This window comes from Fusarium flagelliforme, assembly GCF_020744385.1.
Source record: "Fusarium flagelliforme strain FIESC 12 MPI-CAGE-AA-0113 chromosome Unknown B0J16scaffold_8, whole genome shotgun sequence".
Lineage (NCBI taxonomy): Eukaryota > Fungi > Ascomycota > Sordariomycetes > Hypocreales > Nectriaceae > Fusarium > Fusarium flagelliforme.
This window is the reverse complement of record NW_025763510.1, coordinates 2,379,977-2,394,731: the sequence shown is the minus strand read 5'-3', so window position 1 is coordinate 2,394,731 and position 14,755 is coordinate 2,379,977. Positions and strand designations below refer to the sequence as shown.

At 50.5% G+C, this 14,755-nt stretch overlaps 5 protein-coding genes across 5 annotated transcripts; 2 read left to right on the top strand and 3 right to left on the bottom strand.

The window, feature by feature from the left end:
• The first annotated feature begins 1,229 nt into the window (after positions 1-1,229).
• On the top strand, positions 1,230-3,420 carry B0J16DRAFT_198961 (CwfJ C-terminus 1-domain-containing protein-like protein). The gene has a single exon (XM_046122928.1). It carries the CDS (start codon positions 1,296-1,298, stop codon positions 3,330-3,332), a length of 2,037 nt encoding a protein of 678 aa, XP_045978245.1. The 5' UTR covers positions 1,230-1,295; the 3' UTR covers positions 3,333-3,420.
• On the bottom strand, positions 3,421-6,328 carry B0J16DRAFT_198960 (Alpha/Beta hydrolase protein). Its single transcript, XM_046122927.1, has 2 exons — positions 4,496-6,328; positions 3,421-4,449 (listed from the first exon to the last, which is right to left on the bottom strand). Exons 1-2 carry the CDS (start codon positions 6,180-6,182, stop codon positions 3,509-3,511), a joined length of 2,628 nt encoding a protein of 875 aa, XP_045978244.1. The 5' UTR covers positions 6,183-6,328; the 3' UTR covers positions 3,421-3,508.
• Positions 6,329-7,706: 1,378 nt separating this feature from the next.
• Positions 7,707-8,918, top strand: B0J16DRAFT_351076 (uncharacterized protein). The gene has a single exon (XM_046129133.1). It carries the CDS (start codon positions 7,889-7,891, stop codon positions 8,906-8,908), a length of 1,020 nt encoding a protein of 339 aa, XP_045978243.1. The 5' UTR covers positions 7,707-7,888; the 3' UTR covers positions 8,909-8,918.
• A 1-nt stretch (position 8,919) lies between these two features.
• B0J16DRAFT_419146 (uncharacterized protein) lies at positions 8,920-11,461 on the bottom strand. Its single transcript, XM_046133806.1, has 2 exons — positions 9,318-11,461; positions 8,920-9,272 (listed from the first exon to the last, which is right to left on the bottom strand). The coding sequence occupies exons 1-2, from the start codon at positions 11,129-11,131 to the stop codon at positions 8,999-9,001; spliced, it is 2,088 nt and encodes a 695-aa protein (XP_045978242.1). The 5' UTR covers positions 11,132-11,461; the 3' UTR covers positions 8,920-8,998.
• Positions 11,462-11,623: 162 nt separating this feature from the next.
• On the bottom strand, positions 11,624-13,722 carry B0J16DRAFT_351074 (uncharacterized protein). Its single transcript, XM_046129132.1, has 3 exons — positions 13,695-13,722; positions 13,236-13,643; positions 11,624-13,186 (listed from the first exon to the last, which is right to left on the bottom strand). Exons 1-3 carry the CDS (start codon positions 13,695-13,697, stop codon positions 11,672-11,674), a joined length of 1,926 nt encoding a protein of 641 aa, XP_045978241.1. The 5' UTR covers positions 13,698-13,722; the 3' UTR covers positions 11,624-11,671.
• Positions 13,723-14,755: the final 1,033 nt, after the last annotated feature.

Here is a 14,755-nt window from a genome sequence, read left to right as displayed (position 1 = left end):
TGCAGCAAATGTCGCGCTAGTCCACACGGATCCTACACGAAAGTTACACAAGAGAGGGGCTAATACCTTAATTCCAATTGTGTACCCATTCTGCATTCCATCTGCGATACTTTAAAGTTTTGTTGTCGTGATGTTTAACGATTGTGCGTGGCTGGTGCATTAGCTTCAGAGGTGGTTAGGGTGTTAGGTCGATGTTAATCATCACATGAGGTGCGGGTGCACAAGTCGAGCCACGTCTCCAACCTCGATGCTTTGAGTTGTGTAACATACAGAAATCAGTGGCTTTCTAGACGGCGACTTGAGGACATGGAATCAGACTGGGGACTGACAGTTATTGGTAAATCGTGATTGAGTTGGAGCTATGACGTTGGCTGTGAATCGGTTATCGCATCCGTTGAGCAATGAAGATAGCAACTTAACCTCAATCAACCATGGATGTGTGTTACCGGGGAGAACCAGGCAAACTTCAACAGAAAACGTTACTCTATGTCTAAAAGTCTCCAGTATCATATTGCGTTACTGCTAAACACAGAGGGCTTTCTCTTCGAGCGTATCTGGTCAATTCACATGCGGCGTAGGCTACCCTGTACCACTGCGACAATGCTTCTGTTTCCGCCGGTACGGTATGGCACGTAGTTAATTGAGAGAAGACATGACAACGAGCCGTGTCTCGTGAATCGTGATTTCGGGAGTGAAAATGAGGATTGGTTCTGTAACAACACATGTTGTGTCATCAAATCTTGTCGGTTGACAAGGACACTCTCATTCTGTTCTAGCATGACGCTATCATGTGCTTGTAACCGAAACAAGGAGCGTAATGCACCACCAGTATCAAGAAATTTGCGCAATTCTTTGTTGAGACATTAATTCTCACAGAGTTGATGTAAGATGATTCGCCAATTCTAAATACTTACGTTGGATAGATATCTTCTCATCGCAAGGCGAGGGCGACCCTTTTTTGGCGTCTCGTGACAAATCAATGCCAGTCTTCTTGAAGTTAAAAGTTTGACGGTTCGCAGAGCACCAAAAAGCCAATCTCAACGAGAGAAAGAGAATATGTATATAGTTCATAGAGTCGGATCAACTATTCGATATTTTATTGAGCATCCGAAACTCAGGGTTCAAGCTTTCTGATCTCCTTGGTTGAAGCTAGCTGAGGCTCCCTCCACAGGAGCTCCGTGCAACAGACCCACTTCTGATCCAACCCAGCTTTTCCAACCTGACGTAACTCTCCTTCAAATAACTTCTCCATCACAACACCTCAAACCGTCCTACGTCAACCTCAATCGCCCACAATGGACGGCCTAGACGAGTTCGAAAAGACCCTGGCCGCCGAAAAGGCCGAAAGAGACCGCGCCGAGGAAAAGCGCAATCGCAAACACAGACATCACCATCGACACGAGGACGGCGAACGCGATAAAGATGGACATAGACATCGGCACCGCAGAAGACACGACGACGAAGATGATGGACATAGAAGTAAACGATCGCGACATTCGCGCGATGATGATGATGGACATCGGTCGCGAAGACATGGTGATGATAGACATCGCAAGACGAAAGATGCAAAAGAAGATCTGCCCATTCCGGATGAGGAGCAGCCTCCTAGCCAAGACACAGTCGACAGATCAAAGTCTATCCAGAGAGATTCTTGGATGACAGCTCCCTCTGGTATCGAAATCGATTATGTCCATCGTCCTGACAAGAACAAGGAGCCACCTCCAAAGGAAGAGCCAAAGCGTGTCGTATCGAAGCGCGAGATCAACACACACATTGCAGATATCAACGAAGGCAAAACCCTCGACGAACTCGACATAGGAGCTCAACCCGCAGTGGACTACACTTTCGGCGACGCTGGCTCCTCATGGCGAATGACCAAGCTCAAAGCCGTGTACACAGCAGCTGAAGAAAGCGGTCGTCCAGTCGAAGAAGTCGCAATGGAACGATTCGGAGATCTGCGCCCCTTCGACGACGCGCGCGAAGAAAAAGAAGAGATGGAACGACGAAGAATCTACGGAAAGGACTACAAAGGCCATGATAAGCCTACAGGCGATCTCTACCGTGAAAGAGTCAAGAACCAGCGCAAAGACTCACCCGAACCCGAACAAGGCACAATCATCCCAGACGCTCACCCCCAAACAACCACAACTCCTGCAATGGACCAAACCGCTCTCAACCGTCTGCGCGCGCAAATGATGAAAGCCAAACTCCGTCGCGCCCCCAACGCAGCCCAGCTCGAAGAAGAATACAATCAAGCAGCAGCAATGTTCTCAGCCGCTCAATCAAACCCCGAAGCTGTCGTGCTTAGCGTAATGGATAATCGACAATTGGCTGGTACGAGGAACGAAGCAAAGGCCATCACCAATAAACGCGGCCGCGAACGTGGTAATGTCGAGGAGAATACCGAAATGACTATTGAGGATATGGTTCGTGAAGAACGTCGTACAAAGGGCCAAGCAGGCGGCGAAGGTCTTCGTCTAGCAGAACGTATCGCGAAGGACGGAAAATTTGACAATGATCTGGATTATATGGATGAAAACGCCGAGAAACTCGCCAAACGCATTCACAAATCTGACATCAACCTTAAAAACATGGCGGTTTCCGAATTCCAGAAAATGAGCAAGGCGTTAGATAATTGTCCCCTCTGCCACCACGAAGACAAGAACCAACCTCCCCTCGCACCCGTCATCGCTCTCGGAACACGCTGCTTTCTCACCATTGCGACAGAACCCGAAATTTCTACCGGAGGCGCGGTTATTGCCCCGTTGGCGCATAGGTCGAATCTGTTGGAGTGCGATGATGATGAATGGGAGGAGATACGCAATTTCATGAAGAGCTTGACGCGTATGTATCACGAGCAAGGAAGGGAAGTCGTCTTTTACGAGAACGCTGCACAGCCGCATCGCAGGATGCACGCTGCTATGGCCGCCGTACCAATTCCCTACGAAGAAGGCGCCATGGCACCTGCGTACTTCAAAGAGGCTTTCCTCACGTCTGATGAGGAGTGGAGTCAGCATCGCAAGATCATCGACACAGGCGCCAAAGCCCGCGATGGCATGGGCCGCTCAGCCTTCCGACGCAGCATCGCGAAAGAAATGCCCTATTTCCACGTGTGGTTCAATCTCGACGGCGGACTGGGCCACGTCGTGGAAAATGCAGGACGTTGGCCAAAGGGCGATCTTTTCGCGCGTGAGGTTCTTGGTGGTATCGTTGATGCTGAGCCGCATATTATTAAAAGGCAGGGAAAATGGATGAGGGGTGATCCAAGAGTTGAAGGCTTCAAGAAAGGATGGAGAAAGTTTGACTGGACGAGGATGTTGGCTGAAGGATAGTGAGTGGTATCGTTGTAAATTGTCATTATAGCGTCTCCGCCATGATATGTATAGACATTACTGGACATGGCGTCCCCAAGATTAATGTATCTAAGAAGAAACAGAGATTTCCAACATGATTTTATATCCAAACCAAGCTGGTCTCCGGGGTATCAAATTCAAGTCGTATTCCTCCCTTATCGCACAAGCGTCCCTCTCCGTCCCCTCTGTTCCTTCTTCCCTTCCGCCCCAGTAACCTTCATCCAATCCTCCCATTCCTTACTCATCTCCATCAATACGGAGCCCATAACACTGGCACTAGCCATGAGTCCATGACCTTCACCTTCCAAGACTCTAACTTCACAGCGACGCATGGTCTTGCCAAGCCATTTGACGTTTTCGACCGGAACGCGGGTGTCTCTGCTACCGTGGTGGATGACGACTGGTCTTGTGATGTCGACGTATCGGAAGCCGATGGTGTGGCGACGCTCGAGACAGACGAGAAGGTCGACGGCGGGGTTGGCTCCTGTTGTTGCGAGTTCCCAAATTGCGTGAGTAAGGCGGAGGTCGTATGTCATTTGGCGTTCTTTATCCGCCATGGCGTCAGCCGCCGCCGCGATAATGTCCGAGTCGCCTCTGTTGCCATGTGGAATACTCTCCCTGTCCATGTTCTCCGAGGCAACAGGAGGATCAATCTCCGCAGTAGCATTTCCATTCGTAAGACCCTTGTTATAAACGTTTTCCTTATCGATACTCGGCGTGACATTTCGTGTGCTTCCAGTACTTTCGCGTCCTCCATTCTTTCTCTTTCCTCGTTTTTGTGATTTAGGTAGTGAGCTGGTGATTGAGCTGCTAGTCGCTGTCATAAAACTGCTGTTGGCAGCTTTGAGAATAGGCGTGGGAAGCGCTCGAAGGATACGCTGGGCGGTCGGAATGGCGTTGGTGGGAGGGAGAGCTTGCGATGTGCCGAAGACGTTCATTTGAGAGGGGGGAATCCATGGCGCGAGGAGATGTATTCTGCCTCGAATATGTTGAGGCATTCGTAGTGCGGTGGCCAAGGCGTAGATGGCGCCAGCGGAGTGAGCGAGGATCGAGAACTTGGTAATCTTAAGTGTTTGACAGATAGCATAGACATCATCTATCACAGTTAGCATAAATCTTCAAACGCAGAGTCAGCAACTTACCAGGCCAGCTCAGCGGCGTCGCAGTGCCATCCGAATAAGGCTCACTATCGCCAACACCCGGTCGATCCGGTGTGATTAGCCGCAGCTTCAATGTCAATGCCAGCTCATCGTAGAATGCAGTGATATATCTTGTCAATCCCATTCCAACACAACAAAACACCGCTGAACCCTCAGAGTCGCCAACTTCAGAGAAAGAAATAACCCGACCAGTCTGGGGATGTCGAATCTTCTGCGACAATCGTGGTGAGCATAGATATGAGTCGACAGCATCATCGACAGAGTCAGCGGACATGGGTCGTTCGTGGTGTGTGCGCTGGCTCTGGACCCGCGGTTGGGGACTGGGAGTCTCGCGATGTGCTTCTTCAGCCCTGAGGTTTAGAGGTTCGGACAAGCGCTTGAGACGGGAGCTACTGCGCTTCATCTTGATCCCATCTCCTGGCGCTGGACTGAGCTGTCCCGACCGTCTTCGATCTTGGCGGTCGTTGCTCTGGTCTCGCTTTCGTCCTTGAGCAACTGCGGGGAAGGGCGCCGCCCCCTCTTCTTCGTCACTGGCACCGTCATCATCTCTGCTGATATCGAGGAAGCTTCTGCCCGCCACACTGGTGGTCTTTGATGGAGAAGCATCCTTGAGTCCATATACAGGCGATCTTGTGGACGATCTCGATTGATGCGGGCGATGCCCCTCCCTCTTTCTACTCGTCTCCCTATCTCGAGGTCTCGATTGTTCATCATCTTCGGGTATCACATCGGCAACTGAACCATCCTCGCGTCTTCTTCTCCCACTTGGTCGGTTCGACTGTCCTGTCTTGGTCAGACTTGACGCCCGCGCTGGGATGGCGCAAGGTCCATCCATCGGACGCTCGATTGGTAGCTCGAACTGCGACTCCTCGCGAATAGCTGTTTCGGCAAAGAAGGGATCGTTGCGACCGTCGCTGTGAATACTATCACCAGGGAGTGCGCCCGATGAAGAAGCTGAGATTCCACCAGATACCCGTTTTCGCTCGGCTTCCTTCTCGCGCAGACGCTCCCTTGAACTCATGTACATAAGCCCCTTTGAACTTCTTGATGTCTTCTTGCCCCAGCTTTCATGCGACTGCTTATGATTCAAATCGGGCGTTACGCTAGAGCGTCGTTCAACGGAGAGGTTGCCTATACTCTGCGCATCATCGTTCTTGGAGGCTTGCGAGGATCCCTTTGACGAAGGTCGAGATGTACTATTTCGGATAAACGATCGCAGGCCACCTTCGCGACTCGGGCTTCGAGGGCTCTTGGGACTCTTTGTCGCTGTTAATGAAGAGTACCCGCTGGGAGGTTTTGATGTGCGGATAACGGGTGGGAGAGCGGCGAGTTCGTCGAGGGAAACGGGATCCTGTCTCAAATCGTCAAGGCTAGGCTGATGAAACGCTCCGTAGTCAACACCAAAACTGCCGAGACCACGACCCGGACTTGCTGGTAACGAAAGGCTGTGAGGAGAAGCTTCGAAGTGGGAGGTTGCGGGCTGAGAGATGACGCTCAGACTGGTGATCAGGTTGGAGATAACCTCGGGACTGGCCGGGGGGACACTGGAAGAGGCGCGCTTTGACGAGGGGCCTTGGAAGGAGCGTCGGCGAGAATGACTGTATCCATGAGCGTGATGGCCGTGGGCTCGAGTAGGGATAGGGGGGACGTCAGCCGAGTCAAAATTCATGGCTGGGGCCTCTGCGTGCCACCGACTTGGGCGATTAAAGTAGTGTATTAGGGCGTCGAGTCAGTCGCGAATATTAGAAGTGGATTGCTTGCTGTAAGGGAGCACTAGAAAGACCCGAGTTTTCCTTTTCGTGTCTCGCGCAGCAACAATGGGTGGCGCGCTGGCTGCCCTCTGATTAAAGGGAGAGTGAAATGGAGCAGCGAGAAAAAAAGTTTGGCGAACTGAGATATTCGTGGGATATTAGTTTGTTGGTGGAATTGGTGATGGTGGATCGGCGTGTAATAACTAGGATCCTAATCTGAAGCAAAGGATGGAGCCAAGTGGACTTTCCCGTTTGTCGCGCATGAGAAGGAAAAGAAGAGAGGGAAAGTGGAAAGAAAGAAAGGATTGAAGCGGTAAGGTAAGGCGTAAATTATTAAGATGGCGCATAAAGGTGGTTGACGAGGAGAAGCGAGGGGAGAGAGGGAAGAGAGGGCGAGAGGGGAGAATTATTGGACGAGGCTAGTAGGGGAAAGACACGGAAAGTGGGCCAATCAATCAATCAAGCAATGAATAGCGATGGACGTGATAGCGAAGGTTTAATATATTATTATTATTGAGGCCCAGCTATTATTACTTTTTATCGCAAATGATACTGTCTATAGTATCTGTAGTAATGGCGATTGAGACTGCAGCATTGACGGAAAGACAAAGTCGAGAATCTGGGGGAGGAATGGTTTCAACATGCCCAACCTAAGAGGGGGCTGAAAGGTTATCGTCAAAGACATCTGCAATACTACCGAGGTCGGAGGCAGTTTGCGGCGTTCCGACGGAAACATGCACATGCAGTGAATTTGAGTCCAGCTCTAATCTGCGCTTGTGTTTCTTCTTCTCGCTTCCCTCTGCCATTTCAACTGCCAGACTGAACCCCTGAGGCCTACCAAGACCCCTGACCCGTAAAACTTATTTTTTCCCCTGGAGCTTGTGACCTTTTCCGTTAGTACCGTCATCAACATTCCGCAACTGTTACATTCCATCTTGAATTCCTAAACCTACAAATCAGCTTAATATTCAAGACTATACAACCCCAGAATGGGAAAAGTTTAAAGATGATGCTTAATTCCAGAGAGAAGGGAAGCGGCATTGTAGATCCTCGTGGCGATTAATGAGCCGTTCTCCACTGAACTCCCGAGGGGTTTTGATCCACTGTGGGTTGGGCTGCTGAAAGCTGAGCTTGGGAAATGTGACGAGTGATAATTTCTGTTTGTTGAGAGTCGTGATCAATCTATTGCCGACACGGCGCATAATGCATTGGACCTGCATGTAACTCACATGAATTGATGACCAGTAATAGCTGAAGGTTTGGACATAATAACAGCATGGTAAAACGTACTATCGTTTTCCTGTAGTTGTAGCCTAATTGAAGCAGAGCTCCTGCAGGCACTTCTCCATTCTGACAGGGTCCAGTCTTCACGTGGCTGGTTACAGTCCAGGCTGTGGCACAGTCAGCCACACATACGTCATTCTTCCTCATCGCGAATCCCACTGAAGTTCAAGGTCAAGTTCCAGGATCAAGCTCTGCGACGTCACCAGCGAGTCACCTATGAACAAAGAGTGAGACGACGTGATAAACATTGTCTCCGCCTCATTTTTAACATAAACAACTCCCGGACCATGAGAGTAATGCGCCACTAATCGCCAAGCTTCAACACCAAAACACCATCAAAATGGACGTCCTCCTCTCTCTGCCAATCCTATCATACCTCTTCTCCCCCGCCTCGGCATCATGGTCCACATCCCTCAACCTCCTCTTCTTTTACATAACATGGACAACACTCGTGCTATCACACACATCCCTCCGCATCCGCATCCTGGGCACACTCGCGATAAGAGTAGTGCTATATCTCATACCGTCTCTTCTTACACTACTACTTGATACGTCGGTGCCCAGTGTCGCGGAGTCCATTAAACTTGGCGGACGCGGTTCTCTGCCGCAGAGGAATACTCGTGCTATTGCGCGCCAGGTCGGTCTTGTGCTGGTCAATTTGGCGCTTGTCACTGCGGCGGAGGGCGCGTCAAATTTGGGATTTAAATACGTGTTGGGCGAAGATGACTTTAAGGGTACATCTGTGCTGCCTTTGCCGTGGCAGTTGGCCAAGCATATTTTCTTGATGTTGGCGGGACGGGAGATATTGACGTATTACATCCATCGCAATGTTCTTCATTCAAAGGGCGCGATTGCGAAGTATCACAAGGCATACAGTCACGCGAGGTCAGCGGCGCCATACAGTCTTCAACTGTTTGCCGACCATCCACTTCCTCTACTTCTGCACCACTTCATCCCGATTTATTTACCATCTATTGCGTTGCGACCGCATTTGCTTACATACTTCCTCTTCCTCGCGCTCTGCACAGCGGAAGAGACCCTCGCGACGTCAGGATACAGTATCGTCCCGGGTATTATTATGGGTGGAATGACACGACGCACAGCGGTGCACTACGCCAGTGGAGGAGACTGCAATTACGGCGCATGGGGATTGTTGGATTGGATGAACGGTACAAGCCGTGGACGCGATGTTCTCGATGATGTGAGAGCTGAAGCCGAGAAGCATAACGTCAAAGAACGATCTACGAAAAAGTTGGAAAGTGGCGCGGGAGCTGTAAAAGGAGGAATTGACAGGTTGACAAACGGCGATGATGGCGGTAGGAGAAGAAGTTCAAGGCTGCGATCCAAGCGCGCATCTTAATTGACGTGCATCATAAGTTCATTCTTAATTTACCTTTCCCATGAATATACCCCAATCTATGTATACAAACTCCCATTGCTGTCCCATCGTCTATTTGTAGTTCATCTTCTTAGCAAACCAGTTCAGAGTCTCAATACCGCTCTGAACTCTCATTCCAATTCTAGTGTCCAGCACAAACGCCTCCCATACTTTGGCAACGTCCATTTGCTTAACACACTCATCGTACTTTTGTCGGCGGTATGCTGCAATCTCCTCGGGTGTGCCCTCCGGTGGGTTGCAGCACTCGGACCAGGCGATGGCGCCCTTTTCGTATACTCCTGCTGCGAGAACGTAGTCGTCCTTTGTCGGACCCTTAAATACGATTCTGATGCCGTTAGTTGAGTATGACATTGAGGATTGTGCGACTTACCGATCATGTTTCAAGACGTGTGTCTCCAGCATCTCCCTCGCCTCCTCAAACTTCTTCTGACTCTTGTACAGCGATGCTGTAATGAGCGCCCACGATCCCATCTCATCAACCTCAGCCTTGATCTTCTCCACCACCTCTGGCTTAGCGGTGCATCTATCCCAACTCATTCCTCCCACCGCCTTCTCAAGCTCGGCCGGGCCCATGCGCTTGATGGTGTTCCACATGTAACTCATCTCTGCCGCGGGACTCGCACCAATGGCATCAGCAAGGTCCACACTCAAGCTCTTAGCGCGCTCCTCCCACTTCTGGATCTTGCGCTGCACGAATACCTCAAAGGGCAATTGGCGCGCCATGAAGCGTTTCTTACCCGCTACACCGGGCGCTTTGCGGAGGAGTTCTTCAGCCTTGGTCTTGTGACGACGGGCCTCATCTTCGTCGCCCGCGGCTACGGCGTCGCGGTACATTTCTATGGAGGCGATGCCGGCCATGTAATAGTAGAGTGCGTGACTCCAGTCGTTAAGCTCGAGGCAGCGCATGAAGGAGTCGCGCATAAGGGGCCAGTCCTGAATGGCCATGGAGTTGAGGGAGAGCTCGAAGTTGTTGAGGGCGGTGACCTGCTTCATTTTGGCATCGCCGGCAGATGTGAGTATTTCGACAGCCTTGGGGAGGTTACGCTCGTTGCTGTACAGACGGGCCTCTTCAATGAGCCACAGACCAGAGTCGGGGTATCGAGAGCGCATGGAAGCGAGGAGCTTTTCACACTTGGCTCGAGGAGGACCAACAACCTCCGCGCCTTCGTCAAAGTCTTCGGCGGAGGGGAGGATGTCGACTGCACCGAGAAGAGCATTGTAGTAGGAGAGCAGAATGAGACCGGAGATGGCACCATTGACGTTGGCGTAAGCGGTAGAGCGCCAGAGCATGCGGACACCGCGCTCGCGATCACCACGGAAGCCGACAACTGAGAGCAGACGGGTGAAAGCGGGAGGAACAAGTGTCAGCATGAGAAGGATCATACCGAAGCACATGCTTGCTCCAGAATGAACAAAAATGTCAAGAGGGTTCTCAAGAAGAACATTGTCTGACTCGGTAGCCTTTGACTTGGCCTCCTTGAGCGGCGCGCCTTCATCAACTTTCTCATCCTCACTCGAGGACTCCAGGTTTGCAGGTGTTTGTGTACCAGATGCATTCTCAAGGTCCAGCTTCTCCATGCTCTTAGTCACATCAGTGACAGGCTTAGCAGACAGCGACGCCTCAGAGGTAGCTTGGGGCATGCTACCCAGCGTCTTGGTCTCAGCCTCAATAATCGCATCAAGCGTCATGAATGCCTTGCGAAGCTTGAGAAAGCTCTTCATGGCATCGATGAGACTCTCGTGCAAAACACCAACCACGGCGCCCATGAGCTGTGTCTGCGCGCGCACGAGCTCAAACTCAGTACCAGGAGGATACAATTTACTCCCCGCACGAGCCTTGCCGTGCTTCTGAGCCTTCTTGAATTCCGCCCATGCCTTGGCTTCGCACTCATCCAACTTGGCGGCTGTCTCTGTCATCACCGTCTTCTCGAATCCCAGCACCGAGCGCATAAAGATAGTGACAGCCAGACCAAGCTGGTGGAATGAAGAGTCACCCGTCTGAAGTCTCTCCCATGCACCGTCAATATCGTCATTCATGATCAGTGCGCACGAAGCCATGGCGTCGTCAATGTCCTCCATCTCCCTGGCCATGGTATCCTTGGTGGTGATAGAGCCTGCATCGCTGTTTGCCTCTGTGGCAGGGGTTGCAGTGCCCGAGCGGAACCATCCAGCTAAACGACTCATGTTGGCGGTTCAATTGATGAGATGGAAGTGAGAAAAAGGCCGATGGTCCCGTGTATAAAGGGATTGGTGTTGTGCTGAGCCTCGAATGCTGACGTCTTCGGTCTTAGGCTGAATGAGCTTTTGAGCCCCTCTTTGTGGCGTTTATCTCAACAAGTGCGCCAAGAGTCCAGGGTGGTTGGGATGAAGGATAACCAATGTGGAAATAAGAATAATATGTAAGAAATGAAAGATGAGGACAAAATGAGAATGAGATGAGGTGAGGGTTACGTGAGTAAGAGGAAGGAAAGAAAAAATCTCTCGCATTGAGAATGGATCATCTTGAGGTCCATCATAGCAACGTTAGTGGGGATAACCAGGTAAGCTAAGCTAAGCTCCGTCCAAACGGAGACCCAAGACCCAAGATCCGCGGAGTTTAGGCGGGCTTAGGCCTGCCCGGGCTCGGCACCAATCGGAGCAAGAGGCTGACATCATCTTCATCTTGAACTTCAAATGTCTGTCAAAACATATAACACGCTCTTATTTCATCAAAGTAACTTGTAACTAAAAGTAAACGGCATCAATGTTGGGGAAACCATGGGCGGTCTGTGATGAGAACTTGCAGTTTCCATCCAGGTAAATGCACATATTCCCATCATCCTGAACAACAAGCACGAGATCACCTCCCCCAAGCTGACCAGGGTTACTCTGGTACACAGCCTTTCCATCAGTTCCGACACACAGACCTCCGTCACTATTCATCCAGGCACTGTCCGCACCACTCGTCTTGGATCGCCAAAGTAGTCGATCTCCCATCAGCTGGAAATCGCCGTTGCCGTCAAGAAAAGCAGAGTACTGGCCATTCTGGCTCTTGAGACACTGGGTAAACTTGAGTTGGGTGCCAGGTCGAAGAGCGTCGCCCACAGAGTCGCGCAAGTCAGTAAAGTGGACTGCCCATGGCCGGAAGTAATACGAAGCCTGAATGTAGGCCGTAGCGTCGTCGCTCATAAGGAGTCCTGGTTGTTTGTATTCGCGCTCCCGTCTATCATCGCGATAGGCATCACGCTCATACTCAAGTTCTCCGCGAGAAGGCTGCCGGTTTGGAGAGCACCAGATACTTCGCTTATCCGCGCCTTGAATTTCAACTATCAAGTCGCCGCGAACAGTGAGGTAAGTGGCATCTGTGATCTTGGAGTTGGGGATAGTCTCGTAAATGCCCTTAACCTTCGAACTGATGTGGTAGACCTGGAGATTGCCGGACGGAAGAAGAGTGAGTTGATGCTCACCACTAGGAGACTGAATGGTTTGTCCAGCCCTGATGATATCCCCTGGCTTGAGCACGTTGATGAAACTGAGAGGAAGGTCGTTATATGTCAAGTTTGCCACGCCGTCATCTTGCACGGTAAGAACAACATCTCCTGGGGCGCGGTTGGGCTTCTCCTGAGAAACAAACTTGGATCCTCCGTCGTAAAAGATTTCGAGAGTACCGACCGCGTTGAGCTGTGCATAGCCGTATGTACATCCACGAAGCCAGTCGGGCACACCACCGTAATACCCTCTCGTAACCGATGTCCACAAACTGTCGCTTCCCTCGGCCAAAACCAAATCGTAGCTGTCGTTAAGAGTAAGAGAATACTTGCCATTGGGAGAAGTAAGCTTCTCGCCAACCAGAAGTCTGTCACCACCTTTCATAGAAGTCTTCGTCGCCTCGGGCAGGGCTGGTCCAGTCATAGAAGACCAGACAATCTTGTCTTCAGTAACAATAACCATGTTGCCATCATCTCGGAGCTGCAAGTACGACTTCTCGTTACCTCTACCAGCAGTACCGGCCTGCCATTTTGTGTCTCCGAAGAGAGTGAGGACTTCAAGCTCACCATCTGTTCGGAGACGGATTTGCTTTGCAGGAATGCCAGGTCCGTCGCCTCGTGCCCAAATACAGCCTTGGTCCTTTTTGTTTAGACAACAGTTGTTGTCTCCCTGCATGACGAGAGTGTATTGGCCGTTGGTGGACATGATACTCTGGCCCAGATCGAGATTACCACCGGCCATGAAGCGATCGGGAGGAGGAGGACCCTGGGCCTTGAATCAAAGTTAGGTCTGTCGTTTCAAAAAGACTTGGGATACTCACTGGCTCAGGAGCAGGAACACTAGGTGTGGTGGTAGCAGGAGCTTCTGGGGCTTGCGCCGTATTGGTACTCCAGACCGCTTTACCATCAGTGTTGATAACAACATTTCCATCATCCTGAATGAGAAGTTCAGAGCTGGCATTGCCCTTGCCTCCAGTACCACTGGACCATTTTTCCCTGCCCCAAGGATCAAGGAGTCTCAAATTACCATCGTTCTCAAGGGTACATTTCACAGGCGCAGAGCTGCCTGGTGTCCAGGTGTTTGATGCCCAAAGACATCTGCCACCAGGTGCGTAGACACAGAAATTGCCATCTCCTTGGAGAACAAGGTCGTATTTTCCGTTTGTTGATTTGATGGAACCATCTCTGTCGATGCTAGCACCGGCTTTGATGTGGTTTGGTGGAGTTGACTAAATCGATTAGCTCTGGTAAGTGGTATCTCGGATGGTATGGTAGCTTACCATGTTGACTAATTGTGAAAGTGTGATGAGTGCTGTTGGAATGAATATCAAATCTGAAGGTTTCTCAGGTTTATATAAGTTCTCCCAGCAGCCTCCCATATCAACTGAGACCAATCGCCTACCTCAACCGTCACCACGGGCAAATTGAGTCCAGATTCAGCAATGCCTCATATCAGCTGGAAACTCTCTTTAGCTGAACTCGTCAGAACAACCTATCCCGCATCGTAAAGGAACCAAAGCTGAAAAATAGTTTCACAACTATTGCGACTCTGCATGAACCAGCTCGCTTATTGAACTGCTGACTTGCAGTGTTTCTCCAGATGTGAAACAAAGATGAGTCTCGACTTGGATCCCTAGCGGCTGAAGAACCAGAATTGGATAGTGATATCGATAGTCGAACAAATTGTGGTTAGCTCGTGTTCTGGTATCGAGGCACTAGTGATCGATAGTGGCATGTAAGCTGGTTCTGGGCCGGGAGCGCCCCGCAACCCTGGAGAAAAGCGGCTAGATTATCTGAGCGTAAGCCGTGAATGGTCAGCTACGGTTCAAGCAGAACGACTTAGATTGATAAGTGAAAACGGGAAGGCCATAGGTCGGTTGTAACATGTTGTAAGTTGGACTGTTATATCCCTCTTGCCACGGTCAGGTTGAGGGGTTAACACTTTTGAAGTGTGATACCACTCGAATGAAATGCGTTGACCAACTCACTGCTTCCAGAAAGGCAACACGTATCTTGAAGGCAAAGAAAGTCTCGTTTCTTGACTGTATGACTGGGGAGACTCCATATGGCAAAATGTGCGGTCGAGGCTTTCTCAGCCATCTTGTTGTTGTGAGATCGGTTCTCATCGTCTTGCGTGTCATGGTTTGCGCTGTGGTAAGAGCTGAACCATCGATATTTTTCTGTTCCCGGGATAACCTGAATACTCTGAAAGATGTCGAAGTCCATCACTTGACATTTTTAAGAGTTTTATTAGCTCGAGAAGGTAGAACAGACCAACGATGTGTCTTTCTATATCAGCTTCCACCAATATCAAAATCTTATCACCAGTATTAACCGTCAA

Bases quoted from the DNA above. Each gene is read 5' to 3' on its own strand.
- B0J16DRAFT_198961 (XM_046122928.1), top strand. From the start codon at position 1,296: ATGGACGGCCTAGACGAGTTCGAAAAGACCCTGGCCGCCGAAAAGGCC.
- B0J16DRAFT_198960 (XM_046122927.1), bottom strand. From the start codon at position 6,182: ATGAATTTTGACTCGGCTGACGTCCCCCCTATCCCTACTCGAGCCCAC. The intron at 4,450-4,495 runs GTAAGTTGCTGA...TAACTGTGATAG, and splicing joins GACGCCGCTGAGCTGGCCTG to ATGATGTCTATGCTATCTGT.
- B0J16DRAFT_351076 (XM_046129133.1), top strand. From the start codon at position 7,889: ATGGACGTCCTCCTCTCTCTGCCAATCCTATCATACCTCTTCTCCCCC.
- B0J16DRAFT_419146 (XM_046133806.1), bottom strand. From the start codon at position 11,131: ATGAGTCGTTTAGCTGGATGGTTCCGCTCGGGCACTGCAACCCCTGCC. The intron at 9,273-9,317 runs GTAAGTCGCACA...TAACGGCATCAG, and splicing joins CACGTCTTGAAACATGATCG to AATCGTATTTAAGGGTCCGA.
- B0J16DRAFT_351074 (XM_046129132.1), bottom strand. The intron at 13,187-13,235 runs GTGAGTATCCCA...CTTTGATTCAAG, and splicing joins GTGTTCCTGCTCCTGAGCCA to GCCCAGGGTCCTCCTCCTCC.